Genomic DNA, 27966 nt, shown 5'->3' with positions numbered 1-27966 from the left:
GCCACTTCCGATCCGCTCCCGGAAGTTGCGCTCGGGAGCCAAATTTGAAGCAAGCTGAGACGCGGAAGCACGGCCAAGAAGCTGAACCCGTCGCGTTTTCCTTGGCTACCTTGGCCACTTGAGACCAGTCGTCATGCCTATCCGTGCTCTGTGTACCATTTGCTCTGACTTCTTCGATCACTCCCGCGACGTGGCCGCCATTCACTGCGGCCACATCTTCCACTTGCAGTGGTGAGTGACTGCTCTGTTGGAGCTGGGCGCTCGCCCCCGTACGGCTACAGGACTGTGGGGTGTCGGGCCTCCGGGCGACCCGGAGCCCAGACTGGTGATGAGGACGGCATTAGACGGAGCCCCACGAGAGTTCCTGACCTGGGCAGAGGCGGGTTATGGCAGGCTTCCCGGAGGAGGTGACAGCTGAGCTGAGGTCGGGGGTACAGGATTGGTTTAATGAAGGCAGAGTAGGGGTTTCTTTGATCGACTTGCAAAGAGATGTGATTTCAAAATTAGCACCCCGGGCAGAAATGAACTTTCACCACATTAGCGAGCCCTTTTGTTTCTTCGAGACCTAGTAGACTGCTGGCTACCCGATTTCTTGTGGTTTGTTTGATGGTTTGGAATGATTCTGTCCAGAGTCATCTCGTTGGTCAGACACTTCAGTGTATTCACTGACCTCAGCAAACCCAAGTTAACATCGAAGGGTAAGGAGGTGCTTTCTAATCAAGCCGTTCTGTTGAGTGTGCAGCTAGTGGGGAGATTCCTCTAGCAGCTGTGAACAGGCTGATTCCGAGCTCCTTTTTTAATTGTGGTGAAATATGTGTAACATAAAATTAACCATTTTTTCATTTTTTTACTACACACTATTTTATTATAGTAAAAAATATATAAGATAACATTTAACATTTTAACCTTTTAAAAACTTTTGCAAAAGTTTACGTAACAAAAAAGTTTAGTATGAAAATGTACACAACCTGATTTTTATATCATTGTAAAACAGGCCCTTTGGAAAGGGAACACGTGGAAACAATTGATTTCTTTGGTGAACACAGCCATTGTTTATACTTGTTCCAAAACTTTTAACATGCTACTATTTCTTCATATTACCACCATTTCAGTATTGTTCTGTTGCCCAGTAGTTGCCATCTCCACACATTCACCTGTCACAAGATTCATAAAGGGATCAAATTCCTGCAATATTCCTTGGACGTGTCTGCCACCATTTAATTTCAATGATAACTTCTTCATAAAATTTTAAAATTTATCAGAAGGGTGTTTACTCAGTGAGCTCAAAGATGCCTTGCATTTTAACCTTTTTTTTTTTTTTTTTTCCGGTACGCGGGCCTCTCACTGCTGTGGCCTCTCCCGCCGCGGAGCACAGGCTCCGGACGCGCAGGCTCAGCGGCCATGGCTCACGGGCCCTGCCGCTTCGCGGCATGTGGGATCCTCCCAGACCGGGGCACGAACCCGCGTCCCCTGCATCGGCAGGTGAACTCTCAACCACTGCGCCACCAGGGAAGCCCTTTAACCATTTTTAAGTGTACAATTCAGTGGCATTAAGTACATTCACAACGTTGTGTAAGCATCACCACTATCTATTTCCAAAACATTTCCATCATTCCAAACAGAGCACTGTATCCATTAAACAATAACTTTCCATTCTCCCCTTCCCACAGCCCATGGAAACCTCTACTTTACTTTCTGTCTCCTTGAATTTTTCTATTCTAGCTACCTCATATAAGTGGAATTGCACATTTGGTTCTTTCGAGTCTGGCTTATTTCACTAAGCGTAACGTTTTCAAGGTTCATCCATGTTGTAACATGTTTCAGAATTTCATTTTTATGACTAAGTAGTATTCATTGTATGAAAATACCTCATTTTGTTTATCCCTTTATCTGTTAATAGACATTGGGTTGTTTCCATGTTTCAGCTACTGTGAGTAATGTTACTATGAACATTGGTGTACAAGTATCTGTTCACATTCCTGCTTTCATTTCTTTTGGGTTATCCCCAGAGGTGGAATAGCTGATCATACAGTAATTCTATATTTAATTTTTTGGGAAGCTGCCTTACTGTTTTCCACATCAGCTGCACCATTTTACATCCCCAGCAACAATGCACAAGGGTTGCAGTTCCTCCACATCCTTGCCAAAACTTATTTTCTGTTTTGTTTTTTTTCCATAATAGCCATCCTAATGGGTGTCTTCTCTTTTATTCTGTGTGTTTAAAGCTATCAGATTCCCTCTTAGCACTGCTTTTGCTGTATTACACAGTTTTGGTATGTTTTCATTTTCATTAATCTCATGGTATTTTCTAATTTCCCTTGTGATTTCTTCTTTGACCCATTGGTTGTCTAAGAGTGTGTTGTTTAATTTCCACACATTTGTTCATTTTTCTTCTGTTACTGATTTTTAGTTTCATTCTATTTTGATCAGAAAAGATACTTCGTGTGATTTCAGCCTTTTAAAATTTAAGACTTGTTTTGTGGCCCAACATATGACCTTCCTAGAGAATGTTCCATGTGCACTTGAGAAAAATGTGTGTTCTGCTGTTGTTGGGGGGAGTATATGTCTGTTAGGTCTATTTGGTTTAAAGAGTTGTTCAAGTCCTCTATTTCCATATTAATTATCTGTATGATTGTTCTATCCATTATTGAAATTGTGGGGTACTGACATCTCCAACTTTTTAAATAATTTTTTTTAAACTTTATTTTTTTGGCTGCATTGGGTCTTCGTGGCTGCGTTCGGACTTTCTCTAGTTGTGGCGAGCGGAGGGCTACTTTTCTTTGCGGTGTGGTGCACGGGCTTCAGTAGTTGTGGCTTGTGGGCTCTAGAGTGCAGGCTCAGTAGTTGTGGTGCACGGGCTTAGTTGCTCCACAGCATGTGGGATCTTCCCGGACCAGGGATTGAACCCTTGTCCCCTGCACTGGAAGGTGGATTCTTAACCATTGAGCCACCAGGGAAGTCCCAACACCTCCAACTTTTATTGGGGAACTTTTTGTTTCTCCCTTCAATTCTGTACAATTTTCTTCCATGTATATATTTCATATATATTTTGTTAGGTGCATATATGTTTATAATTGTTATGTCTTGTTGGATTGAACCTTTTATCAATATGTAAAGTCGTTCTTTGTCTCTTGTAAACATTTTTGACTTAAAGTCTATTTTGTCTGACAATAATATAGTTACCTCAATTCTCTTTTTGTTACTATTTTTATTCTGCTTGAGAATCATAGGTTTCTTTAACTTGTGGAACAATTTCTTTAATCAGTTCTGGGAAATTATCAGCCATTATCTCTTCATGTATTGCCTCTATTCCATTATCTCTTTTCTTTCTATGTTGGTTTTTCATTTCTGCTATAACAAATTACAACTAACTTAGTGGCTTAAGAAAACACAGATTTATTATTTTATAATTCTGGAGGTCAGAAGTCCAAAATGAGTCTTGCTTGGTTAAAATCAAGATGGAAGTGGAGCTGTGCCTTCTTTGGCTCATGGCCCATTTCTCCATCTTCAGAGTCAGCAGTGTTACATCTTCAGCTCTCTGTATGACTCCAATACTCCTGTTGCACTTACAGGGACCCTTGTGGTTACATGGGACACACCTGGATAATCTCTCCATCTCCTTAACTTAATCACATCTGCAAAATTACTCTTGTCATATAAGGTAACATACTCACAGGTTTCAGAAATTAGGACGTACACTTTTTGAGGGGAGGACACTATTCTACCTAACACTTTCTTTCTGGAATTCCTAGTTATATGTATGCTACACCTTATCACAGTATCTTTTATATCTCTTATCATTTCTCATATATTTTCCATCTTTCTAATTCTCGGTGTTTCCTCTGACCTATCTATCAATGTACCAGTTCTTCAACTGTGTCTAAACTGCTATTAAACTCATCCATTGAATTCTTAATTTTGGCCATTTTTTCAGTTTTAGAATTTCTGTTTGGTCCTTATTAAATTCTGATATGTCACCTTTTATTTTCGAATTCTCTGCTGATATTTTCTTTCTTTAATTTTTTTTTTTTTTTTTTTGCGGTACACGAGCTTCTCACTGTTGTGGCCTCTCCCGTTACGGAGCACAGGCTCCGGATGCGCAGGCTCAGCGGCCATGGCTCACGGGCCCAGCTGCTCCGCAGCATGTGGGATCTTCCTGGACCGGGGCACGAACTCGTGTCCCCTGCATCAGTAGGTGGACTCTCAACCACTGCGCCACCAGGGAAGCCCTCTTTTTTTCTTTAATTTTAAAAAAGTTTTTATTTATTTATGGCTGCGCTGGGTCTTCGTTGATGCGTGTGGGCTTTCTCTAGTTGTGGCGAGCGGGGGCTACTCTTTGTTGCGGTGTGCGGGCTTCTCATTGCAGTGGCTTCTCTTGTTGTGGAGCACTGGTTCTAGGCGCACGGGCCTCAGTAGTTGTGGCTCGCAGGCTCTAGAGCACAGGCTCAGTAGTTGTGGTGCACAAGCTTAGTTGCTCCGCGGCATGTGGGATCTTCCCGGACCAGGGATCGAACCCGTGTCCCCTGCATTGGCAGGCGGATTCTTATCCACTGCACCACCAGGGAAGCCCTCTGCTGATATTTTCAATCTTAATATTTATTTATTCAGCATAATGTGTTTATTATGGTCTGTGAAAATCCGAATATCTTAAGTCTTTGTGGATATGTTCTGGTTTGCACTATGTAGTGCTTTTTTCCTTGTATAACTGTTTACTTAAAAAAAAAATTATTGAAATACATTACAGGGACTTCCCTGGTGGTGCAGTGGTTAAGAATCCGCCTGCCAATGCAGGGGACATGGGTTCCATCCCTGGTCGGGGAAGATCCCACGTGCCGTGCCGGAGCCACTAAGCCTGTGCACCACAACTACTGAAACTGCACTCTGGAGCCCACAAGCCACAACTACTGAGCCCACGTGCCACAACTACTGAAGCCCACATGCGTCTAGAGCCCGTGCTCCGCAACAAGAGAAGCCACCACAATGAGAAGCCCGCACACTGCAATGAAGAGTAGCCCCTGCTCGCTGCAACTAGAGAAAGCCCATGCGCAGCAACAAAGACCCAATGCAGCCAAAAATAAATAAATAAATAAATTTTTAAAAAAGAAATGTTACATAAAAGTACAAATATAGGGCTTCCCTGGTGGCGCAGTGGTTGAGAGTCCGCCTGCCGATGCAGGGGACACGGGTTCGTGCCCCGGTCCGGGAAGATCCCACATGCCATGGAGCGGCTGGGCCCGTGAGCCATGGCCGCTGGGCCTGTGCATCCGGAGCCTGTGCTCCGCAACGGGAGAGGCCACAGCGGTGAGAGGCCTGCGTACAGCAAAAAAAAAAGAAAAAAAGAAAAAAAAAAGTACAAATATAGGGGCTTCCCTGGTGGCACAGTGGTTAAGAATCCGCCTGCCAATTCAGGGGACACGGGTTCGAGCCCTGGTCCAGGAAGATCCCACGTGCCGCGGAGCACCTAAGCCTGTGCACCACAACTACTGAGCCTGCGCTCCAGAGCCCGTGAGCCACAACTCCTGAAGCCCGGGCGTCTAGAGCCCATGCTCTGCAACAGAGGAGCCACCACAATGAGAAGCCCACGCATAGCAACAAAGACACAACAGAGCCAAAAATAAATCAATGAAATAAATAAATAAAACCTTTAAAAGTACAAATATAATAAGTGTGTAGCTTGCAGAATTTTCACAAACTGAACACGCCCTTGCAACCAGAATTCAGAACAAGAAACTAGACTTCAGCACTCCAGAAACCTCCTCCTGAGACAGGCTGGGACCTGGGACACTGCCAGAGTGCTTGCACTTGCACCTAGACAAACCTCTCCTCAAGCAACAGAATACAGAGAAACTATAGGGGACTAAAAATAAGTACATGTGTGCAGCAGCTGGGGCAAATTACAAACAAAAAATACAAAAAGGCCAAAACCCAGCTGTCGCTTCTGAAGTGCCTGGAGCAAAAGCAGGGTACTGTGCATGACCCCTGCACACAGCACCACCAAAGGGGTGGGCAGACTACCTAAGCCACCCCTGTGGCTCAATCTGCCAACCCACCCCTACACTCACCCCATTTAAGGAGCCAGCTCCCCCCCCCGCCCCACAGTGAGCAAGCAAGGGCACCTGTTGCTTGTTTTTGCTCCCTGAGGTGCAGCACAAGTCCCAATAAAGACTTGCCTGAATTTCTCCTCTGGCCTCTTATCAGTTTCTATTGATTAAAGAGTCCAACGACCCAGGTTGGTGCACTCTTTCAGTTACTCCCACCTGCCCGCCTTTCCGCCACACATAAGGATAGCCACTGTCTTGACTTCCAGCAACATAGATGAGTTTTGCCTACTTTTTTACTTTATGTAAATGGAGTTATACACAATATACCTTTTTTTGTATCTGGCTTCTCTTCCTCAATGTTATATTTATGTAATTCATCCATAATTTGTTCTTAGTTGTAGACTCATTCGTTCTCATTGCTGTGTAGTATTCCATTGTGCATTGTTAGCTTTGTATTATATGTATTTGAAAAATTATTTATAGAAAAAAAATTGAGGCCTAGGATTATGGTATCATCTTCCTGAAAAGATTCTGTTTCTCCCTGGTTCCTGGGGGTGGGATTGTTTACCAGTAGGAGACTACATTTTGTTTTTGTTTCTTTTTGACTACGCTGCACAGCTTGTGGGATCTTAGTTCCCCCACCAGGGATTGAACCTGGGCCCTTGGCAAAAGCACGGAGTCCTAACCCCTGGACTGCCAGGGAATTCCCTAGCAGGAGACTATTTTAATTAAAATTTAAAGCAGATGGTGCATAGCTGGGCTGTGTTTTGCTTTTACTGCTACTTGCTTTTACCTCTAGTTTATCCTTACTTTGAAAGTGTACCCCTTTGGAGCCCTAGCTTACATGGGAGTATTATTACAACCCCCATCTCTGAGGGAGTCTGGCTTTGACTGTTGCTCCCCCATGCCCTGCTCCAAGCCTAGAAAGTTGACAAAATTGCAGCTCAGGGGTAGGGAAATCTAAGCCAACAGGGCCCAAAAAAGGGCCAGTTGGTTGGAGTGCTTGTACCAGTCAGGCCTTGTGGGATATACCGTCATGGCCTGTGGTGCTGCCCTCCTGGGTAGGCAGGCATTGGGTCGAGGAGGAGCAGGACAGGCGCTGTTCTGGTCGGGGTGGCTACCTGGCCTGTATGTCTCGCTCCAAGCCATGGCTCACAAGTCTGTTTTTCTGTTTCTCATTCCAGCCTAATTCAGTGGTTCGAGACAGCACCAAGTCGGACCTGCCCGCAGTGCCGAATCCAGGTGAGGGTGGTAGGATGAAAACACCTCAGCTAAAGACAGCTCCTTGCCAGGGAGCAGGAATGAGGAAGGATCTCTGAAGCTAAGCAATGTCTTTGACCTATTTGGACCCTCGTGGTTTGAGGCTGGTCGAGCCTCACTTGTGCTTTTGAGCGGCTCGGGAGGCCTGCTTGTACCCAAAGATAGCAGGCGGATGGACTCATTGCCTGGGCCAGTCTTCACCTGGGTAGATTTGGTCTCCTTCCCTGCCTTTCCCGTGCAATGCCCAGCACCTAGAGTTGGGGTTTCTTTTGAACAGTTACCACATGGGTCTGCAGTGACATGACTTCAGTAACCACCAAGCTAGTGGCACCAGCTTGGGCCACCTACAGGGTTACAGAGGTCCTCTCACTCCAAGGGATGTGCTGTGAAAGGTTAGGCCTGAGATGGGCTAGGCTGAATGTACACCCTTATCCTTGCCCATGACCCAGCTGTGCAGTCATACTGTATCTTGTTCTTTCATTCAGGTCGGTAAAAGAACCATTATCAATAAGCTCTTCTTTGACCTTGCCCAGGAGGAGGAGAGTGTCTTAGATGCAGAATTCTTAAAGGTACCCAGAATTTATCTCATTCTACTGAACCCCAAGCCCTCTGAGAGTTCACTTTCTGCTCCTACCCAGGGAGAGCACCTCGAGTATGGAGATGGAGTTCTGGAGGGAAGACTTGGTAGAGATTTCAAGGCAGAGGCTGAGAGAGCAGAGGACAAGTGATGATGCTACAGTCATTGGAGAAATACGCTGTTAGCGGGGAGGGGAGCCACTTGACTGTGAGCCCTCCCCTGGGGATTTCAGAGCAATTCTGACCATAGTTCAGAGTGCCTCTCCTGAAGTTCCCCCACCTCGCAAAGGGTCTACAACCATCTTTTCAGTCCTCAGCCAGGGAATCTGTGTGAACCTACTGTTCACAAACCTGCCTGTGCTTCAAAACTGCCTGGGGAACTTGGTATATATCCAGGTGCCTGAGTCTTTCTCAGAGCAGGAATGGAGGGTAGAGCCCCTGGAATCAAGATATGCAGCCAGGACAGAAACCCACACTGCAGGGGAGGATGGGTGTGTTCCCTCCTACACTTATACTGCTTCCCCTCCAAGTGTAAAGTTTAGCTTTCTTTGTGTACAAAGGGATTGGATTGGCAGAAACCTCTCAAATAAGTGGGATTGGGGTTTGCAAGTGAACCTGGACTCTGAGGGTTAATTTGCTGGGCATCTGTCAGATCAGGATTCATTTGGCCCTGGTCCCAGGGTGCTGTGATGTCCTTGGAACCTCACTGCTTCAAGAACGTGGAACTTTTATGCCTAAAGCTAACATGTTCATCGTCATGGTAACTGCTCCCAGTTTTAAGCCGTGTCCTCCCTGTGATAAAGGCAACAAAGGCAGCTTCATTTCTTTCTGGCCTTCTGAGCCAGATCTAGGAGACAGGGAGGCAAAATCTTGAGTAGTTTGGAGCAAGGGCTTGGAAGGCACCCTGTTTGGGTGTGGAAGGAGCCAGGGGACTAGCGGTAGCTTTGGGCTGGCAGCCGTTCTCAGGTAGCCCGTGTGTGCCCTTCTCTGCCCACCGCTTCCACTCCAGATGTCCGGCCTATTTGACCAGCTCAGCCACCAACAGTTCCTGCCCCAGAGTCCTGGGTAGAGAGTTTGACAACAGGGACTTATCCACGCACTGGGGCTAGGCCTTAGTATTGGTCACATGTGATATTCTGAGCCTTTTTTTTTTTCTAAACTTATTTTATTTTATTTATTTTTTATTTTTGGCTGCGTTGGGTCTTTGTTGCTGCGTGAGGGCTTTTCTGTAGTTGCATTGAGCGGGGGCTACTCTTCGTTGCGGTGCACGGGCTTCTCATTGCGGTGGCTTCTCTTGTTGCGGAGCACAGGCTCTAGGCGCATGGGCATCAGTAGTTGTGGCTTGCGGGCTCTAGAGCGCAGGCTCAGTAGTCGTGGCTTGCCGGTTCTAGAGCACAGGCTCAGTAGTTGTGGCGCAAAGGGCTTAGTTGCTCCACAGCATGTGGGATCATCCCGGACCAGGGCTCGCACCTGTGTCCCCTGCATTGACAGGCAGATTCTTAGCCACTGCGCCACCAGGGAAGCCCGATATTCTGAGTCTTGCGTTGACCTGGGGAGGGTAATCTGGAGGAGGATTTTTCTGGATTGCATCTAGCTACCACCATGAACCCTAGGCCAAGCCTTTCAGGTCTGCCGAACCTGGTTTTCCTGCTTATGGAGTAGGCATGTCTCTTGCCCACAGGGGTGTTGAGTACATGGGACTCCTGAATGGGAGCTGGGCTCAGTTCTGCTTCAGCCTCTCAGTGGTTCTGTGGCAGTGGCTTCGGAACATAGGCACGCACTTTGAGAGGCCCATTTGACCCTCACAACAGTCTGGTTAGAGCCTAGCGCAGGTGAGGTTTCATCCAGGGGTGCAAAGTTGTGCTGGTTCACCTACCTGTTGGATTCTGGGGCTGGAAGATTCATGGTGCACAGAGCCAGCTTAGAGCTTGGAGAGGGGCAGACCATGAAGCAGGCAGGACCCAGGGTGGAGGGAAGCAGTGGTGGCCCAAGGTGCTTGGACATCCCAATTCTGTGTCCCCAGTGAGTGCAGCTAATGCCAGAGAGGGTCAAGGCCAGCACAGGCCCAAGGAAGCGATGGAAGCCTCTGCCATGAGACTGACTGCACAGGCGCAGCTCCACTTCTTTTGCCGCTTTTATGCCTCTTTTCCTGTCCTAGGGTCTTGTACCTGAGATTATTTTCGTCCATTTTACCTACTTTTTAAAAAGGCACACAGAGATAAAGCAAGGTTTCTCTCTACATTGTTGACTTAGCTTGGCCTTGAGGTGTGCAGGGTTCATGCTTCCCTGGGCCCATAGGCCTCCTTGTCCCCTCCTGGGGCTCCCCACAAGCCTTATGGGAGGCTGAGTGGAGGCCAGCTCTGATGCCTTCTTGCTGCTTATTGTGGATATTGCCTTGCAGAATGAACTGGATAATACCAGAGCTCTGCTTTCCCAGAAAGGTGAGTTCCCAAGGGGCCCTGGGAAGCCCCTGACTTGGGTAGTGGAGGGAGAGGCCCTGGGAGGAAGGCCTCCAACCTTCTGGCAGAGCCAGGGACTCTCCCTGCTTCATATGTCCAAGAGTCCTATCAGCTCTTGTGATTGGCAGAAAAGGAAAGGAAAGGGAGGTGACTGAAGCTGTCCACCTAGATCAGGTGAGCCTCTTCTCTTTGTCTGAGGCTGCTTGCCTAGGACCCGGGCTGGGAGGGGGCTATCTGATAGGACAAAGTATTTGTAGGTGAGGGTTCCACTGCCAAATTTGGCAGGAACTTGTTTGAGTTCTGGGATGATGAATTAACTAGACCCACAGGAGCACAGAGCAGTGAAATCTTTACTCAAGTAGTTCCAAGCATCAGAAAGAGGGTCTCATCCCCTGAAGGAAGAGACTCTGGCTGGGTGTCCCTGGTTTGGTGTCTGCCAGAGAGGGAAGCGGGCCACCCAACTTTCTGGCCTGAGACTTGTTCCTCACCTGGCTCTGGGGTGGTGTGCTGGAGCCCAAGGGCCCATGTTCTCATACTGCAGTGTGGACGGGCCTCTCCTCTCCCTCTATCCCCCACCCTTGCTCCAGAGAAGGAAAAACGAGACGGCCAGCTTATCATTGACACTCTGCGGGACACGCTGGAAGAACGCAACGCCACTGTTGAATCCCTGCAGAAGGCCTTAGACAAGGCTGAGATGCTGTGCTCCACCCTCAAGGTGGGTCCCCAGGCCTTGTGGACACAGATTGCTGGGGAGATATAGTTTTAGTCCTGGACTCATCACTCTGGGCTTGTCTTTTGGTTCTGCCTTGGTCAATACCTTGGTTTGTGCAATTGTAAAATGGAGGCAAATCCCATCTTCCCCAGGCTTCCCATGCTGTACCCATCCAGCCCATGAGAAAAGGGTCGTATTGCCTGCACTTATGGATTTTGTACTAGGTAGTTTCGAGAGGTGAGGCCTGCCCAGTGCTTCATGGAGGGGCTGCTCAGCCAAGACCTCAGTGAGGCTGGGCCGTGCTTCCAAAAGTGGTTTGTACTCCACTGACAAAGCCAGCCTGAAGAACCTTCCATTAGCACTCTAGTTCTTTGCTGGGCTGCTCTCTGGAGCCAGATCAAACAGCATCCCAGGGAGGAGCAGGGGGCCTTTGAAGTCGGCTGTGCTGAGCTGACCGGGCAGATCAAAGCCTGCAGAGCAAGTGGCTCTAGACCCAAATGAATATTGTGTCAGCCTAGGTTGGTGAGCCTCTTGCTCTCCGAGGGGCATGAGGTGATTGACTTGAATCCACAATTGATATTCTGGCCTCGTAGGAAGGAGCAGTCCTTGCTGGATGCCATTTGAAAGGGAAAGGGAGCCATCCTTGTGAACAGATAGAGCCCCAGGGTGTTCATTGTTTCTGTCTCTGCTTCGTGGCTGGCCTGGATCACGTGGCCTGGCCAGTGGGAAGGAAGGAGTGAACCAGCACCTGGCTGTAGAGCAGGAGTCTGCTGGCAGTCCCAGGTCAGAGATGAAGTGGCCAGGTACTGAGGGCAGCCTGGCCAGCTGCCTCTGGCTCAGCTCTCCTACCCCAGCAACTGTCCATAGGTCTAGCTGGTGGATAGCGCAGCCTGGATTTGTGCTCCAGGCTTCTTCAGCTTCCTACACAGCAGGCCACAGGACCCTGGCAGCCCCCAGCAGGCCTATAGATCCTGGGAGTGGGCTGTGCCTATGGTAAGACCTATCTCAGGAGGAAGCAAACAGGGAGGTGAGGAAGCAGCTGGCCTAGGGCCTCTTAGCAGAAAAAGCATAAGCCAGAGTGGGGCCCAGGAGCCTTGCCTCCTGGGGGTTGGAGCATATGCTTATCAGCATTTTCAAAAGCATACAGTTCTAGGGTAGTGTTCTCCCAGTGACTTTAGCCTTGGCCCCAGGAGCTTCCAAGCAACAGATATGTAGGGGTACGTTTGCTCTTCAGAAGCAGATGAAGTACTTGGAACAGCAGCAGGATGAGACCAAACAAGCACGGGAGGAGGCCCGCCGGCTCCGGAACAAGATGAAGACCATGGAGCGGTGAGCTTGGATCTGGGGCCTGCCCTGTGCCCTTGCATCTAGGGCCCTCTGGGGCACAGCTCTCAGGACTTCAGCAGGGGCTGGCTCACCTCTGTAGCTCAACGCTCCATAGGCCATGGGGGGCTCAGGCTAGCTGAGTATGGGCACAGGTCTTACTCAACCTCTATGGGCTCCTCTACTTTCCATGGGGGCTCTTGCCACACTCCTCCCTGTCCCTGTTGCCTGTGGCCAAATGACCTGGCAGGGGTTTTGTTCCAAGAACCTCTCTCTGGGGATCCCTGACCTGAGGCTCTCTGTCAACACCCCTTCTTCCTCAGCAGCATCGCTGCAGCTGTGCTTAGCTCTGCTGTGGGGCCTTTCTTTGGACAGACCTGCCTGCTGAAGCATCCTAGCAGCTCAGGCTGTCACCATAGCAACGGCAGCAAAGGGAAGCAGAGCTGCACTGGGTACCTACCCATCAGCCTCCAGGTTTTAAATGCCGTGGGCTGGGTGTTTTTCAGAATTGAGCTCCTACTCCAGAGTCAGCGGCCCGAGGTGGAGGAGATGATCCGCGACATGGGTGTGGGACAGTCAGCGGTGGAGCAGTTGGCTGTGTACTGCGTGTCCCTCAAGAAGTGTGTACTCTGGCCCCTCTATCCAAGCCCAGGAGCTAAGCCATGGCACCCCAGCCATGCCTCTCCGTCTGTTGCCCATCTCTTGTAAAGCACAGCAGGTGGAGTTAAGGGGCAGGCTCTGGAGCCGTGCTGCCTCAGTTTGAACCCTCACCCCTTTCACCATGTGGCCAGGAGCCAATTTCTTAACCTCTCTGATCCTCAGCTTCCTGAATGGAGATAATAATAACTTGCCTCACAGGATTTTGAGAGAATTGAGTGTGAACTATAAGTGTTATTTCTAAAGACGTTGGCACAGCTTTCTGCGCCATGAGCCCCATCATGATATCTGGAGCCTGTTTCCTATTAGCACTGTTACTGACCCTGCCTGGCTTGCATCAGAAACTCAGCTCAGATGTTTACTACAATGGGTGTGAGGTGGGAGAAAAGGGACCACTTGGCTGACAGGCATGGAGGATCCCAGATGCCTCGTGTAGGGGTCAGGTGGTGTAGGGGGCCTCGTAGTGGGGCCGGGGCTTCCTGCACACCCTCTCAAATCGCCAGTGCCTGCAGGCAGGCAGGGAACAGAGACTCACCAGCTCTCCTTGCATTGGGTGCCAGACCCTCCACAGCACCACCTGGTCCCCTCTGGGCTCAGGTGTCAGAGTAGGAATGAGAAGGGCTGAGGGCTTGGGCTGGGCTTTGTGTTTGGTTGGTGCTGTGGCTCAGTCTGACCAGCAGGTGTCTGGTGCTGACATGTCTTTCCATGGCCCCTTTGTAGAGAGTACGAGAATCTAAAAGAGGCGCGGAAGGCCTCAGGGGAGCTAGCCGACAAACTGAAGAAGGATTTGTTTTCTTCCAGAAGCAAGGTAATTCAGTGGGGAGCTGACAGTGAGGGGAGAGGTGGCTGTCCTTTTGTCATGCTCATGTGTGTCTCCTAAGCAAGGCCATGGGGCTGTTGGATGACTCACAGAGGCTGGTTTCTGATCCTTACTGGGCATTGACTCTGGCTACATGGCTTGTCCAGTTAGGGTGGTAGATCAGGCAGGTATCCCCCCAGCCTCTGCACACTTCTGTTCCTCTCTGCTCTTCTGGGTACCTCTCAGCTGGCTGGAGCACACAGGTCCCAAATGTGACAGCTGCAGGTGCCTGTTTTTTGTTCCAGGCCCAGAGTATGAGGCCTCTTGTTTGGGGGTATTTTTTGTTTTGTTTTTATTTTGTTTGTTTGTGTTTTTTGGCCACGCCGCTCGGCTTGTGGGATCTCAGTTCCCCAGCCAGAGACTGAACCTGGGCCATGGCAGTGAAAGCCTGGAATCCTAACCACTAGGCCACCAGGGGACACCCAGTAGAAGGCATCTTGGAACCTGATGCAGTCAGCACAGCAGTTTTTATTTCTGGGCATGGTGCATCCATGGGCAAGGGTGTAGGAAGTAGCCCTTGCTCCTGGGCAGCTCCAGATGGACATTGCCGGACTAAGGTCCAGCCCCATGGAGCTAGGGTCTCCCTCCCGTGTTCCCAGCTCTTCTGGACCCCGGGCTACCACGAGCTGGTGTAGCAGCAGGTGCAGGCAGGGCACATGGGCACCCCTGGGTTCATCCTTTTCTCCTTACACTTTCTTGTAGTTGCAGACAGTCTACTCTGAACTGGACCAGGCCAAGTTGGAGCTGAGGTCGGCCCAGAAGGACTTACAGAGTGCTGACAAGGAAATCGCAGTGAGGGACATCTCTGGCCAGGCGGGAACGAGGGGTGGCTTATGTGCCCTCCAAGAACAGGGCTGGCCAGTTCTGCCCGCGAAACCTTGCACCAGTCAGTGGTGGTGGCTCTGGGATCCCTGCATCCTCCTGGGTCAGGGTGGGTCAGGACATGTGCCTTGGCCCTTGGTCTGGAGCCGGGGCCTCCTCAGCAGAGGACAGAGAGCACCTGGGTCTTCCTCACAGTCTGTCCTGTGCCTACATCCTTGAGACCACCAGAGTAGGGGCTCCACCAGAGACGGGTTCTGAGGTCGGGTGGTCCTGGCTTCCTGAGCCTGATATTTGGGTTTCGGGCCTTGTTCTGTTCCCAGTGGGCTTGCCTTTCGTGTGTGGTGCTCAGTCCTTGGTAGTCCCTCTGGACTTGGTGCCTCAGCGGCTCTTTCACTCTCTTCTCTTTCCTTCCCCAAGAGCCTGAGAAAAAAGCTAACGATGCTGCAGGAAACCCTGAACCTGCCACCAGTGGACAGTGAGGCTGTCAACCGCCTGGTTTTAGAGAGGTTTGTTGACCCTCTGGGGTGGTGCAAGGGCTATAGGCTGGAAGAGCTCCCTGGTAAGGGTGTCCTCACTCTTCCTGGCTTTGTGGGAGTGGGTGGCCCATGTGGGCCTGAAGGCTGTGGACCCCCTGCCCTGGGAGATAGCCAAGATTTAGCTGGAAAGCAGCTTTGAGGTAGATTCTGGGCTCTGACAAGGAGAGGCCAGGGGAGGCCAGAAAGTACCTAGGGCTGGTCAGAGAAAGGGCAGGAGCACCAGCTCAGGGCATCCTGTTTATGGAATGGCTCACCTAATGTATCCGTCTGCCCCAGGTTCTGAAACAACCATGGAAATACTGTAACTCTCTTCTGGTTCCAGGAATATGCACATTAAAGCTGCCAGCAGAGGGAGCCAGAGGCAGAGGGATGGGTGTCCTCCTCCCCAGTGTTCCACAGAAGCCAATGGGCTGAGAGGGTCCTCAGGACAATCTCCTGCCTAGCAGCCCCCCTGATGGTCCAGACAGAAGACACAACCCAGCAGCCCAGCCACTTTTTTTTTTTTCCCCGAGCCACGCGGCATGCAGGATCTTAGTTCCCCAATCAGGGATTGAACCCATGCCCCCTGCATTGGTAGTGCGGATCCTTAACCACTGGACCACCAGCATAGTCCCCAGCCACTTTTTTTTTTTTGGCTGTGTTGGGTCTTCGTTGCAGTGCATGGGCCTCTCATTGTGGTGGCTTCTATTGTTGCAGACCATGGTCTCTAGGCGCGTGGGCTTCAGTAGTTATGGCACGCAGGCTCAGTAGTTGTGGCTCACGGGCTCTAGAGCGCAGGCTCAGTAGTTGTGGCGCACAGGCTGAGTTGCTCCGCGGCATGTGGGATCTTCCCGGACCAGGGCTCGAACCCGTGTCCCCTGCATTGGCAGGCGGATTCTTAACCACTGCATCACCAGGGAAGCCCCCCAGCCACTTTTATTTCAGCCACTTTTGTTTTTATTTAACTATTTATTTATTTAGGCTGAGCAGGGTCTTAGTTGCAGCATGAGGGATCTTTAGTTGTGGCATGCAGTCTTCTTAGTTGCAGCATGCGGGCTGTTAGTTGCAGTGTGTGGACTTCTTAGTTGCGGCATGCCTGTGGGATCTAGTTCCCCGACCAGGTATCGAACCCGGGCCCCCTGCATTGGGAGTGTGGCATCTTACCCACTAGACCATCAGGGAAGTCCCTTTGAGCCACGTTTCAACGTTGGAAACTCATTATGCTCCCTCTTCCCCACATCCACTCAATTGCTAGAGCCTGCCCATCTAACTTCTGTGGTGCCTTCCTGACCCTTTTCCTTGCTCCCACCTCCGTGTGAGACTTGTGACCCATCGCCCCACTCCTCCCCCCCTGTCCTGTATAGCAGCCCCAGGGCATCATGCCACTCCCTTGCCAAACATCTCCCAGGCCCCTTGGCACTGGCCTCAGGCCCTCATGGAGCTGGCCTTGTGGGCTGCGGTGGATATTCAGGCTTCAGCCAAATCACACTGCCCAATGCAGCAGAACACCCCTTGCCTTCCTGCTCCTATGCCCTCCTGTGTTTCTGCTCTTCTCCACACTGAAGTGTCAGCTGCCCTGTGGAGCCTTCCCTAGTCTCCTCAGCAGAAATAAGCTCACTGTCCTCTGCACAGGTAGCACTTCTTATTCAGATGCCATCAGCTGCTAGGGTCCACAGAGGTGCTCTAGAGGCTTTCTGGAGCCTGGTCTACCCCCTGTGTACACACCCGGCTGTGAGTAGACCGGGAGCTGCCTCCTGATCTGTGTCCCCACCATCAGCTTCCTCACACACACGCTTCTTCCCCCACACCATAGTACCCGGTCAGCATCTGAGGGGGGCAGTGAATGCATGCAAGCCAGTTTCCTCTCATTCTCCTACCTTTCATTCCTCAGTCTTTCTCTTTCCTTTCATACCTCAGGTCCTCCAGTGTTTCTTTTTTTTTTTTTTTAAATTATTTAATTTATTTATTTTTGGCTGCGTTGGGTGTTCGTTGCTGTACACGGGCTTTCTCTAGTTGCGGTGAGCGGGGGCTACTCCTTGTTGTGGTGCGCTGGCTTCTCGTTGCGGTGGCCTCTCTTGTTGTGGAGCATGGGCTCCAGGCGCGCTGGCTTCAGTAGTTGTGGCACGTGGGCTCAGTAGTTGTGGTGCACGGGCTTAGTTGCTCTGCAGCATGTGGGATCTTTCTGGACCAGGGCTTGAACCTGTGTCCCCTGCATTGGCAGGCAGATTCTTGACCACTGCGCCACAAGGGAAGCCCCTTCCAGTGTCTCTTTACAGAGCCAGGGCTGCCTGCCTGCCCCAGTTTAGGTCTGAGGGCTGTGGGAGTGTGATGGGCACATGACTCTGTGAGGTCCAGCCTGTGGCTGATTTTGACAAACTGAGCTCTGTTTCTGGTCCCTCCTACCTACTCTACACTCAGAGTCTATCGGCCCAGCCACCTTGGAAGCCCCAGGTAACATGAGGGCTCTGTCCGGAGCTTGGCAGGTATAGTACCCACCCTCAGGGAGCTGTTAGTCTCAGTGACCATCTCATGTAGATAGACCTTTAGAACCCAACCTGAGTCAAGGCAGAAAGTAAAAATCCTTTTTTTTAGGATATCACTCAAGGCTGCTGTCTGCAAGCTCCCCATCGTGCTCCCTCCACTTTCTATTCCATGGGCCTTGGTGTTTCCATGCACTTGTCATCTGTGTCTGGCGTCCACAGTAAGGGGGAGCACAAGCACAGAGGCTTCCTCTAGGTGCCCAGGGACTTTCCATTCCTGCTTTTGCTTACTTTCTTTTTATTTATTTGTTTGGTTGGTTAGTTGATTGCATTGGGTCTTAGTTGCAGCAGGCAGGCCCCTTAGTTGCAGCTTGGATGCTCCTTAGTTGCAGCACATGGGCTCCTTAGTTGCGGCAGGTGAGCTCCATCGTTGTGGCATGCGAACTCTTAGTTGCGGCACGCATGTAGGATCTAGTTCCCAGACCAGGCATCGAACCTGGGCCCCCTGCATTGGGAGCTTGGAGTCTCATCCACTGCGCCACCAGGGAAGTCCCAATTTCCTTCCTTTTTAAGGCTGAATCAGCAATCGCATTTTAAATTTGCACACATTCTTTCTTGCTCGCTGAATACATCCTTGGCAAAATATGCTATACCTTGTTTTATGGTCTAGCATTTTCATTTCTGTCAGGGCCAGTGTTTGCACATCATGGCCTTTCTCTTGGACTTCCCTCTCATGCTTGGGGGTCCTTGGCTGCCTGTGGCCCTCTGAGGAGGAATAACAGAAAGGTGTCCTGGGAACCCAACCTTTATGGGCAGGGATTGGGAGAATGTGCAGTCATCTGGTATCATGTCTGAACCTAGGTGCAGAGGGATTTGCTGTCAGGTCCAGTACTGGCTGCCGTAAGATCCCGTGGATGGTTTGCAGGTGACTTTAGAAAAGGCCCTTCTCATTCTTGGCCCCAGGTAGCAGGCTCACTTCCTGGTGCTCACTCCCTGATGTAGGGAGAGGTGGCACCAAGCTCGCACCTTCCATCAGTACCCCCATTTTCAGGCTTGTTTAATGCATCTGTAAATCCAGGTCTTCCCCGCTCCTCCCTTGCATCCGTAGCCCTCTCCTGGTGGGTTCTGGCTATTGTGTAAGTCTCCTATCCCCTGGCCATGCTCTCTCCCAGATTTTTGTGGAACTCTATGGGTACTGATGATGGCTGCCCATTCCATTTGTTGCAGTAGGGTTATCCTTCACTCCTGTCATTTTAGGGAGGCCTCAGGAGGTAGCTATCACCCCCAACCACAGAGGAGGTGTTTGGAAGACCTCTCTCATGGACCCCAAGAGCCCCTGACCTCCAAGCTGAAGGGAGTTGGGGAGGCCTTTGCTTAGGGTAGGCCTGCCGGTTGCCATGAGTTCATGGAGGACACACTGACTAACTCCTGTGCCACACAGGTAATAGGTCTGCCCAGGGCCTTGGTTGAGTTTTGGAAAGAGGGGTGTCTTGCCCCAATTCCTGAGTCCTCTGGCATGAAGCCCTGTATGTTGGCCATGGGTGACTATCCCAAAGATGATGGTATCACCCAGGAGGACCTAAAGCCAGGCCCTCAACCAGTTGGGGGGTGTATATGGCCACTAAGCTCTAGACTCTTCCACCTTGTCAGACAGACAGAAGGTGGGAAGGAAAGAAGGACCATTGGCAGGAAGAAAAACAGGGTTCGAGCTTATAAAAGAAGAAGGATTTACCAGGAAGTGTCTGAGGGAACAAGAAATGTGTTCATATGAGCCAGATGGTGTGGGGGAGTGAGGGAGGCACTGAGAGAACCTCCTGAGTCTTGAATTTAGTGTTGGGGATGGCCAGGAGGTGTGAGTGAAAAAGACTGGCTTGGCTTGAGCCAAGGCTGGGCACATGCCATGAACACCACTGGGCAAGGTCTGAGGCAATGGCAGCAGGAAGTCCTACCCTGAGCCACCTGGAGGGCAAAATGGCTGTCATAGCCAGACCCTGCCTGCCACCTGAGTGCACCTCTCTTAACCTGGACCTGGACTTGCTGAGATTGGTAAAAAGTGGCAGAGTAACAGATCTTACAGAAGATTGGCATGGGGCTTCCCTGGTGGCACAGTGGTTAAGAATCCTCCTGCCAATGCAGGGGACACGGGTTCAAGCCCTGGTCTAGGAAGATCCCACATGCCTCAGAGCAGCTAAGCCGTGCGCCACAACTACTGAGCCTGCACTCTAGAGCCTGCGAGCCACAACTACTAAAGCTCACGTGCCACAACTATTGAGCCTATGCTCTAGAGCCCCTGGGCTACAACTACTGAAGCCCACGCGCCTAGAGCCTGTGTTCCACAAGAGAAGCCACCGCAGTGAGAAGCCCGAGCACCACAATGAAGAGTAGCCTCTGCTCACCACAACTAAAGAAAGCCCGTGAGCAACAACGAAGACCCAATGCAGCCAAAAATAAAAATAAATAAATAAAATAAAATTATTAAAAAAAAAAAAAAGATTGGCATGAGTGGTCCTGACTGCTGCTTTATGCTGTGGTTCCCAGAGTGGGAAGCAAAGCAATGCGTGAAGTTGGTCTGAGGTGGGTCTATGCAGCCTTTGCTTCCACCTACAGGCAAGGAAAGGGTAGAGCTTCCAGGGGTCTGGCCAGGGAAAGAAAGAGAGAGTCCAAGCTTCCCAGATTGCTTACCTACCCAAGTCAGTGCAGGTAGTTCCTTTCCTCTGATCTGCACACCCCATCTGGCTCCTGGCCAGAGACTAATACGGCACAGCTCATCCCTCTGTCCCTGAGTAGTGAGAGTAGGGCTGTGGGCAGCTCTGAAAGGCTCCTGAGGGAAAGAGTGGTCTTGGGGCTTCCCCTGCCACTCCCCGGAGTTCTCTGATCACAGGAGCTGGGGAGCCCCACCAGGTCTGGATGGGCTAGAAAAAATCCTGTTGGCTTAAATTTTCTAATAGAATTATACCCTTCCCCCATTAAAAAAAGTAAAAACACATGCATTGTTGAGAATTTGGAAAATATGGACTTATCCCAGAGGTAGTCACCATTGACCAGTGGAAAATCCCTTCAAGTCCTTTTTCTGTATGTGGTAGAGTGGGGGATGTGTGTGCACAAGTCATGTGATTATACTATACCTAGAATTTTCTTTGGTTTTTTTTCCCCCAATTTTATTGTGGTAAAATATACATAACATAAAATTTACCAACTTTTTTTTTTTTTTTTGGCTGCATCCGGTTTAGTTGCGGCACGCGGGATCTTCTTTGTGGCATGTGGAATCTTTCACTGTGGCGCGCGGGCTTCTCTCTAGTTGTGGCGTGCGGGTTTTCTCTCTCTAGTTGAGGCACGCAGGCTCAGTAGTTGTGGCGCATGGGCTTAGTTGCCCCGCGGCATGTGGGATCTTAATTCCCCGACCAGGGATCGAACCCGCGTCCCCTGCATTGGAAGGCGGATTCTTTACCCCTGGACCACTGGGGAAGTCCCTTACCAACATTTTTAAGTGTACAGTTCAGTGGTATTAAAGATGTTCATAAGGTTGTGCAACCATCACCAACATCTATCCCCCGAATTTTTGTCTTGTAAAAAATGCTATACTCATTAAACAGTAACTCCCCATTTCCTCCCCCTCCCCCTCAGCCCCTGGCAACCACCATTCTCCTTTCTGTCTCTATGGTCTTGACTACTCCAAATACCTCATGTAAGTAGAATCATACAGTCTTTTTGTGACTGGCTTCTTTCAGTTGGCATAATGTCCTCAGGGTTCATTCATGTTGTAGAATTTCTTTTTTGAAGCTGAATAATATTCCATTGTATGTATATACCACATTTTGCTCATGCATTCTTTTGTAGATGGACTCTTGGGTTGCTTCCACCTTTTGGCTATTGTGGATAATGCTACTGTGAACACGGATACACAAATATCTCTTTGAGATCCTGCTTCCAGTTCTTTTGCACATACACCCAAAAATGGAATGGCTATATCACTTGATAATTCTAGTTTTAATTGTTTGAGGAACTGTCTTTCTGTTTTCCACAGTGATTTAATCACTTTACATTCCCACCAACAGTGCACAGGGTTCCAATTTAAGAACATTCTCACCAATAGTTGTTATTTTCTGTTTTGTTTTTTTTTATGGTAGCCATCCTAATGAGTGTGAGGGGTGTCTCATTGTAGTTTTGATTTGCATTTCCCTAATGATTAGTGGTATTGGGGGTCTTTTCATGTCTTCATTGGCCATTTGTTTAGAGGGGAGGTTTCTTTTGGCCATTCTGCGGCTTATGGGGATCTCAGTTCCCAGACCAGGGATTAAACCTGGGCCACAGCAGTGAAAGCCCAGAATCCTAAACATTAGGCCATCAGGGAACTCCCCTTTATTGGCCATTTATAAATCATCTTAGGAGGAATGTCTGTTCAAGTCCTTTGCCCATTTTCGATTGGGTTATTTGCTTTTTTGTTGTTGGGCTTTAGAAGTTCTCTATATATTCTGGATTTTAATCCGTTAACAGATATATGATTTGCAAATATTTTCTCCCATTCTGTGGATTGCCCTTTTACTCTATTGATAGTATCTTTTGATGCGCGAAATTTAAAATTTTTGTGAAGTCTAATTTTTCTGTTTTTTCTTTTGTTGACTATAGAGTTTTGTATTGCTTTTTAAATTTAACATATGAGCACTTTCCCATGTTATTAAGTTTACTCTCTAGAAACACTACTTTAATGTGTATATCATATTCAAGCTATGACAGTACCAGCCCCCTAGGGGAGTCATTTTGCCAGTTTCTAAGATTGTGCCATTTGTCATAATAAGTAGCACTGGAAGGGACATCCCTTTACTTCAGTCTGTGGTCACCTCTCTGACAGGATCCTTGCCTTGCATTCTGAGAAATGAGGCTACGTGAACAAAAGACCTTTTAGTTGTACATTTGGGTTTTGTGTGAGTTTTTGCTTGCTTCCTTTCATGTCTTCCAGACTTCCACTGTGTGAAGGACTAAGCCAAGTGGTTTTTTCTGTAAAGATTTGGGCTTCCTTGCAGGATGGCTCTAAACCAGGTGTGGGCTCCAGGCCCCTGGAGCTGAGCCATCTCTGATGCTTGAGGGGCTTTTGTCCTTCTGGGCTGCCGCTGTGGTCTTGATTAACCAGGCCATCTCTGCCTATAGCCCAGCTCCTGTGGAGATGCTGAACCTGAAGCTTCGCCGGCCAGCCTTCGGCGATGATATTGACCTCAATGCCACCTTTAATGTGGATACTCCCCCAGCCCAGCCCTCCAGCACCCAGCGTGGCCATGCCAAGAGGCTCTTCCCAGAGAAGGCACAGTAAGTGGTAGCCCCTGGCCCTTCCACAGCCTGGAGGGAGGATGGCTAAGAGATCTCTGCAGGTCCTACCCTAATAACTCTGAGTGGCTGACAGGGCAGTGAGGGTCACCTGGGCTTGGCCATGGCCATGGCCATGGCTTTGGTTCCAGCTACCTTTCTGCCCTCTCCTGAGTACTCAATCTGTACAAAGCCCTTCTGTTGCTTGTCTCATTAATCTTCACAATCACCCTTCAAGCAAAGTTGGGGATGTGAATTAGAGAGAACATGGGGGTCCTAGCAGGGGCAGGTCTGGGCTGATGCTGTTGGGAGGCAGGGTGCTCCCAGTACCTTGAATGGGCTCGCTGGAGTCTTAAGTCAGGGACTCTGAACTTCCTCTTCCATTGTGTGCCCCACAGGCTCATGCTTGAGGCAGGACCATATCAGACCATGGAACCAGAGCCCTACCACTTAAGGAGGTAGCCCACAGGGGCAGACATGAAAAGCTATGAGGAGCTGCAGTGGTATGGGTGGGACCTGCACTATTGGTACAGTGGGACTGGGAGTAGGGAGGCTGTGTCCTTGGCCAGGCAGGCCACTAGTTCATCATGGAGACAAGAGCTACTCCTGTACATCCATGTAGTTGTACGCTGCTCAGGTAAGGGAGTCAGGGGCTGAGCAAGTTTTTTCTCAGTCAAAGACTTTGGACATGAGAGAAAGAAATTGAGATGTTAGGCAGTGGAGGTAGAGGAGGCCCAGGGAGAGGACAAAAGGGAAAGCCAGCTGGATTTTCTACCCCTCCCCAGACTCAGGGGCAGAGGCACCAGTGCTGTATAGGGCCAGGCCTGGTAGCAGTGAGAAACAAACCTAGAGCATGTGGGCTACAGTCAGGGGGCCTATCAGTGCCTGCTCGGTACTCTGGCTTCCTCTTGTTGCCTCTTTAACTATACAGGTTGAAAGTGGGCACCTGGGGCCTGCAGGCTACCATACCTTTTAGAGACATTTCTACCATCTTCAGTGCCTGTGAGGGGGGTGAGGGAGCCCAGCCTCCCCAGAACCGGACTTGCAAGTGGAGCAAGAGGAGATTCTTCCCATGGTCATCATGCGGCATCACCACAGGCTATGGGGGCAGGAACAGAGGGGTTCAATATTTGCAGGCCCTGATCCTGCCCCTGTCCTTATGGCTTTGAGAATCCACAGGGTCAGCCTTAGGTCACCATTCTCCCACTCTTCTGGGAAGATATGAGAAGAGGGTATCCAGCTGCTAGGGTCCCCAGGAGTTGGATGGAAACACTGGGTCCAGCTCTGGAACTAGGAGTGGCAGACTAGGGCCTGGGGCCATGACCTGTTCTGCCCCAGACCCTACCTGCACAGATTTATCTAGGGAGATGGCCTAACCCTGTGTTCTGAGAGTACTTTACGGGCTCTCTAACTTACTGAGGGTCCTCTGGAGGTGGTGACCCCTCTCTGGGCAGATGGGGCTAGGCCTGAGCTCATTTTCAGGGCATGAGTGGCCTGCCTTCTGTGGGTAGTGAATTTGTTGGGCTCTCCAGCCCCACATACAGCCCAGGATGTGGTGAGGTGACTGAGAGCCCATCATTCCAATGGTGAGTGGAATTGGTTTGTCCCTGAGTGGAAGCCACAAGATTGAAATATGGCCCAACCTCCCCTGCCTCCACCACTCTGGTGGCTGTGGCTATCCAGCTGTTCACAGACCTGCTCTTGGGGTAGGGATTACTGAGGTGCCTTGCCCAGCACGCAGCCATGCCAGCAGCCATGCCACGCGGTGGCTCCCCAAGGGGAATGTGCTGAGCCTGGTTCGCCTGCCCCCCCCTTTTAAAAATATATTTATTTGTTTGCTTGTTTGTTTATGGCTGCGTTGCATCTTTGCTGCACGGAGGTCTTTCTCTAGTTGCGGCGAGCGGGGGCTACTCTTCCTTGCGGTGCGCGCGCTTCTCCTTGTGGTGGCTTCTCTTGTTGCAGAGCACGGGCTCTAGGCATGTGGGCCTCAGTAGTTGTGGCTCACGGGCTCTAGAGCACAGGCTCAGTAGTTGTGGCTCACAGGCTCTAGAGCACAGGCTCAGTAGTTGTGGCGCACAGGCTTAGTTCCTCCGCGGCATGTGGGATCTTTCCACACCAGGGCTCGAACCCGTGTCCCCTGTATTGGCAGGCGGATGCTTAACCACTCTGCCAACAGGGAAGTCCCTCACCTACCCCTTATGTCTTGCTCACCTGCCTCTTGTCTTCACGTTTTGCTCTTGCAGTTCTCCCGTTCAGGACGTTCTCAAGAAGATGCCCAAAGGCCCCAAGCAGGTAAGGCTTCCCAGAAGAAGCTCAGGCAATCACCCTCCAACTCTGGCCGGGACTGAGTATGAATCTGGTTTTCTGAGAGGTCAGGGTCTTGCCAGAGTCCTCTCACCCCTGGAGGACTGAAGCACTTTGGAGCCACCCTGGGAACCCTACTCACTGTCCTTCCTGCCTCCTGATGAAGCATCAGAGATCCTGATCCTATTCCAACACACCTCCTACCCTCCTTGTTTGCTGCCATCCGGCTTATCAAGCCTGGCTCTGGGGTCTCCTCTGCAGGAGTCCCAGCTCTTGCTGGGTGGCCAGCGCTGTCTGGGAGAGCCTGATGAGGAGCTGGCTGGTGCCTTCCCTGTCTTCATCCGGAATGCTGTCCTGGGCCAGAAACAAACCAAGAGGACCAGGGCAGAGCCCTGTCGCAGCACAGATGCAGTGAGTGTGGTTTCCTAAAAGTGGCAAGTGCCAGCCTCCTTGGGGGTGGGGCTGGGTGGCCAGCCCCCTAGCCCATTAGCCTGGCCCACTCACCTCTTCCTTCTGCTTTAGGTAAGGACTGGCTTCGATGGACTTGGAGGCCGGACAAAATTCATCCAGCCTGTATCCTTGTTCTGTAGCATTGGGCTGAGCTGAGCTGTGGCGCCCACATCATCCCTCACCTGTACCCCCAGACCCCAGCCCACCAGTGGCTGCAGCCCCAGGTGTGCAGAGCCAGACCTTACTCAGTATAGCAGGGCTGCCCACCACCAAGTCTGAGCCTTTCCTGCCCTGCATTCCATTCCAGTCCCCTCTTTAGGCCTCTTCCTTGACATTTCCTTCAGACTGACACGACTATGATCCGCTCACTGCCCGTTAAACCCAAGCCCAAGGCCAGGGCTAAGCAGAGACTGGGGGCCAGGACAGTGCTCCCTCCCTCCCAGGCCAAGCTGGACACCTTCCTGTGGTAGTGAGAACAGTGAGTCTGATCAGTGGCCAGATACATGCCTCTGACTTATAGGCCGAGGACTGCGGACTGGCTCGGCAGATGGTTTGCGGGGCATGGCCCCTCTTCTAGGACCAGCCCTGAGGACAAGGATAAACAAGAAGATGGGGGTGAAGGTGAGGCCCAGAAACTGTGCTTTTCCTGCACACACACACTGCCCCACCCCCCATCATACTGGGTCTCCCTGTGAGAGCTGATGTGATCAGCTCACTGTTCCTGCCAGCAGGGTTTGCTCCGTATTCCAGGCTCCCATTTATAGCCATGATCGGATGTGGCTGGGCTGCTTCTGGTCCTGCAGACCAGGGTTTTTTGTTGACTGTAAGGACCAAAGTGCTTGAGGCTTCTCAGGCAGCCTCAGCCTGCCCAAGCTTCTGCCTGTCTCTCTGACTTGCTGTTGGCCTGGACCAAGCAGGGCGGGGAATGGGGGATGGTGGTAGGGAGAGGAGGGGGGCCAGATTTCTTCGTGAAATAAAAAAGATAGAGTCTTTTCTTCCTGACTCTGGGAGTGTAAATTTGCCCTCACTTTGGAGAACTGTCTGGCATGATTTTCTAAAGCGGGACCTTCACCTAGACCCAGACCCAGCAGCTTCACGCTTAGGCATTTGCCCTCTCATAGGGCACAGGGAGACTGTAGCAAGAGTGACATCACCTCAGCTTTGTCCACAGTCTCTAACCTGGGCACAGTGCAAAGGCCATAAGCAGGAAAGCAAATGGGTGAACTAGGGTTTAGACACACAGGGAACTCACAGCAAGCACAACAAATGACCAGTGACACCCCCCTCTTCACCTTTCAACTCTGCCAGACAGATTGCTAGCCTCTGCATCTTAGCTTCAAAAGCACTTTCTCCCAGAAGACTTCCCTTTGAACTTCTAGCTTGGATGAGGACCCCTAAACTTTCCTCTCTCACTACTGGATGGGAGTTCACCTGTTTCTGCAGATCCCAGCATGGACCTGGCACAGGGGAGAATGCTTCAGGCTGAGAGTGCCCAGCTGCTCTCCAGCAGGTGTGGAGGAGCCTTGGGCTTCTTGGGGAGGAAGTGACGCTCTTGGTTATGGGGGTTGGACCCCTCTGGTGCTGCCTTGAGACGGGGACAGTTAGTGAGGGGAAGTGTAGCATCAAGTTAAGGGTGCAGTGGCTGGCTGATAGCTTTCTTATAGATCAGTAATGAACAATTCAAATTATTTTTAATTTTTTTTAAATGTTTATTTGGCTGCATCAGGTCTTAGTTGCAGCACATGGGATCTTCGTTGTGGCATGCAAACTCTTAGTTGTGGCACGTGGGATGTAGTTCCCTGACCAGGGATTGAAACTGGGCCCCCTGCATTGGGAACATGGAGTCTTAGCCACTGGACCACCAGGAAAGTCCCAACAACTAAAATTAAAAACCCAATACCATTTACTTCAGCACCAAAAAAGAAAAGAAAAAAGAAAACAAATATTTAGGTATAAATCTAACAAAATATGTACAAGATCTCTGTGAGGGAAAACTACAAGACTCTGGGTCTATACATACAATGGAATATTACTCAGCCTTTTAAAAAATTCTGAAACATGCTATAACATAGATGAACCTTGAAGACATTAAGCTAAGTGAAATAATCCAGGGACAGAGGACAAATACTGTATAATTCCATTTATATGAGAAACCTAGAGTAGTCAAATTCATAGAGACAGAAAGTAGAATGGCTGTTGCCACGGGTGGG

General features: G+C 50.2%; 1 protein-coding gene and 1 pseudogene across 3 annotated transcripts; one reads left to right on the top strand and one right to left on the bottom strand.

The window, feature by feature from the left end:
• The first annotated feature begins 22 nt into the window (after positions 1–22).
• TRAIP (TRAF interacting protein) lies at positions 23–27530 on the top strand. 3 transcript variants are annotated; one of them, XM_027098565.1, is made up of 15 exons: positions 23–231; positions 7226–7283; positions 7787–7870; positions 10279–10318; positions 10924–11051; positions 12283–12377; positions 12878–12991; positions 13749–13836; positions 14590–14679; positions 15127–15215; positions 22850–23005; positions 25246–25294; positions 25568–25717; positions 25829–25879; positions 26101–27529. In XM_027098565.1, exons 1-15 carry the CDS (start codon positions 134–136, stop codon positions 26224–26226), a joined length of 1416 nt encoding a protein of 471 aa, XP_026954366.1. In that variant the 5' UTR covers positions 23–133; the 3' UTR covers positions 26227–27529. The 3 variants fall into 3 exon arrangements, with proteins under 3 accessions (XP_026954366.1, XP_026954368.1, XP_026954367.1); XM_027098566.1 differs by lacking the exon at positions 7787–7870 and having other exon boundaries at positions 39–231; positions 26101–27530; XM_027098567.1 differs by lacking the exons at positions 25246–25294; positions 25568–25717; positions 25829–25879; positions 26101–27529 and adding an exon at positions 23401–24872.
• LOC113615785 (small nuclear ribonucleoprotein G pseudogene) lies at positions 985–1339 on the bottom strand (annotated as a pseudogene).
• Positions 27531–27966: the final 436 nt, after the last annotated feature.

Source organism: Aethalodelphis obliquidens, unplaced genomic scaffold, assembly GCF_003676395.1.
Source record: "Aethalodelphis obliquidens isolate GAN/ISIS:26980383/991018 unplaced genomic scaffold, ASM367639v1 scaffold125, whole genome shotgun sequence".
Taxonomy (NCBI): Eukaryota; Metazoa; Chordata; class Mammalia; order Artiodactyla; family Delphinidae; genus Aethalodelphis; species Aethalodelphis obliquidens.
Note: the sequence above shows the minus strand (reverse complement) of the source record. Positions and strands in the feature narration are given on the sequence as shown.

Excerpts from the sequence above, each read along its gene's own strand:
- TRAIP (XM_027098565.1), top strand. The coding sequence starts at position 134 with ATGCCTATCCGTGCTCTGTGTACCATTTGCTCTGACTTCTTCGATCAC. Across the intron at positions 13,837-14,589 it reads TGTTTTCTTCCAGAAGCAAG|TTGCAGACAGTCTACTCTGA; the intron begins GTAATTCAGTGG and ends ACTTTCTTGTAG. Across the intron at positions 15,216-22,849 it reads AACCGCCTGGTTTTAGAGAG|CCCAGCTCCTGTGGAGATGC; the intron begins GTTTGTTGACCC and ends CTCTGCCTATAG.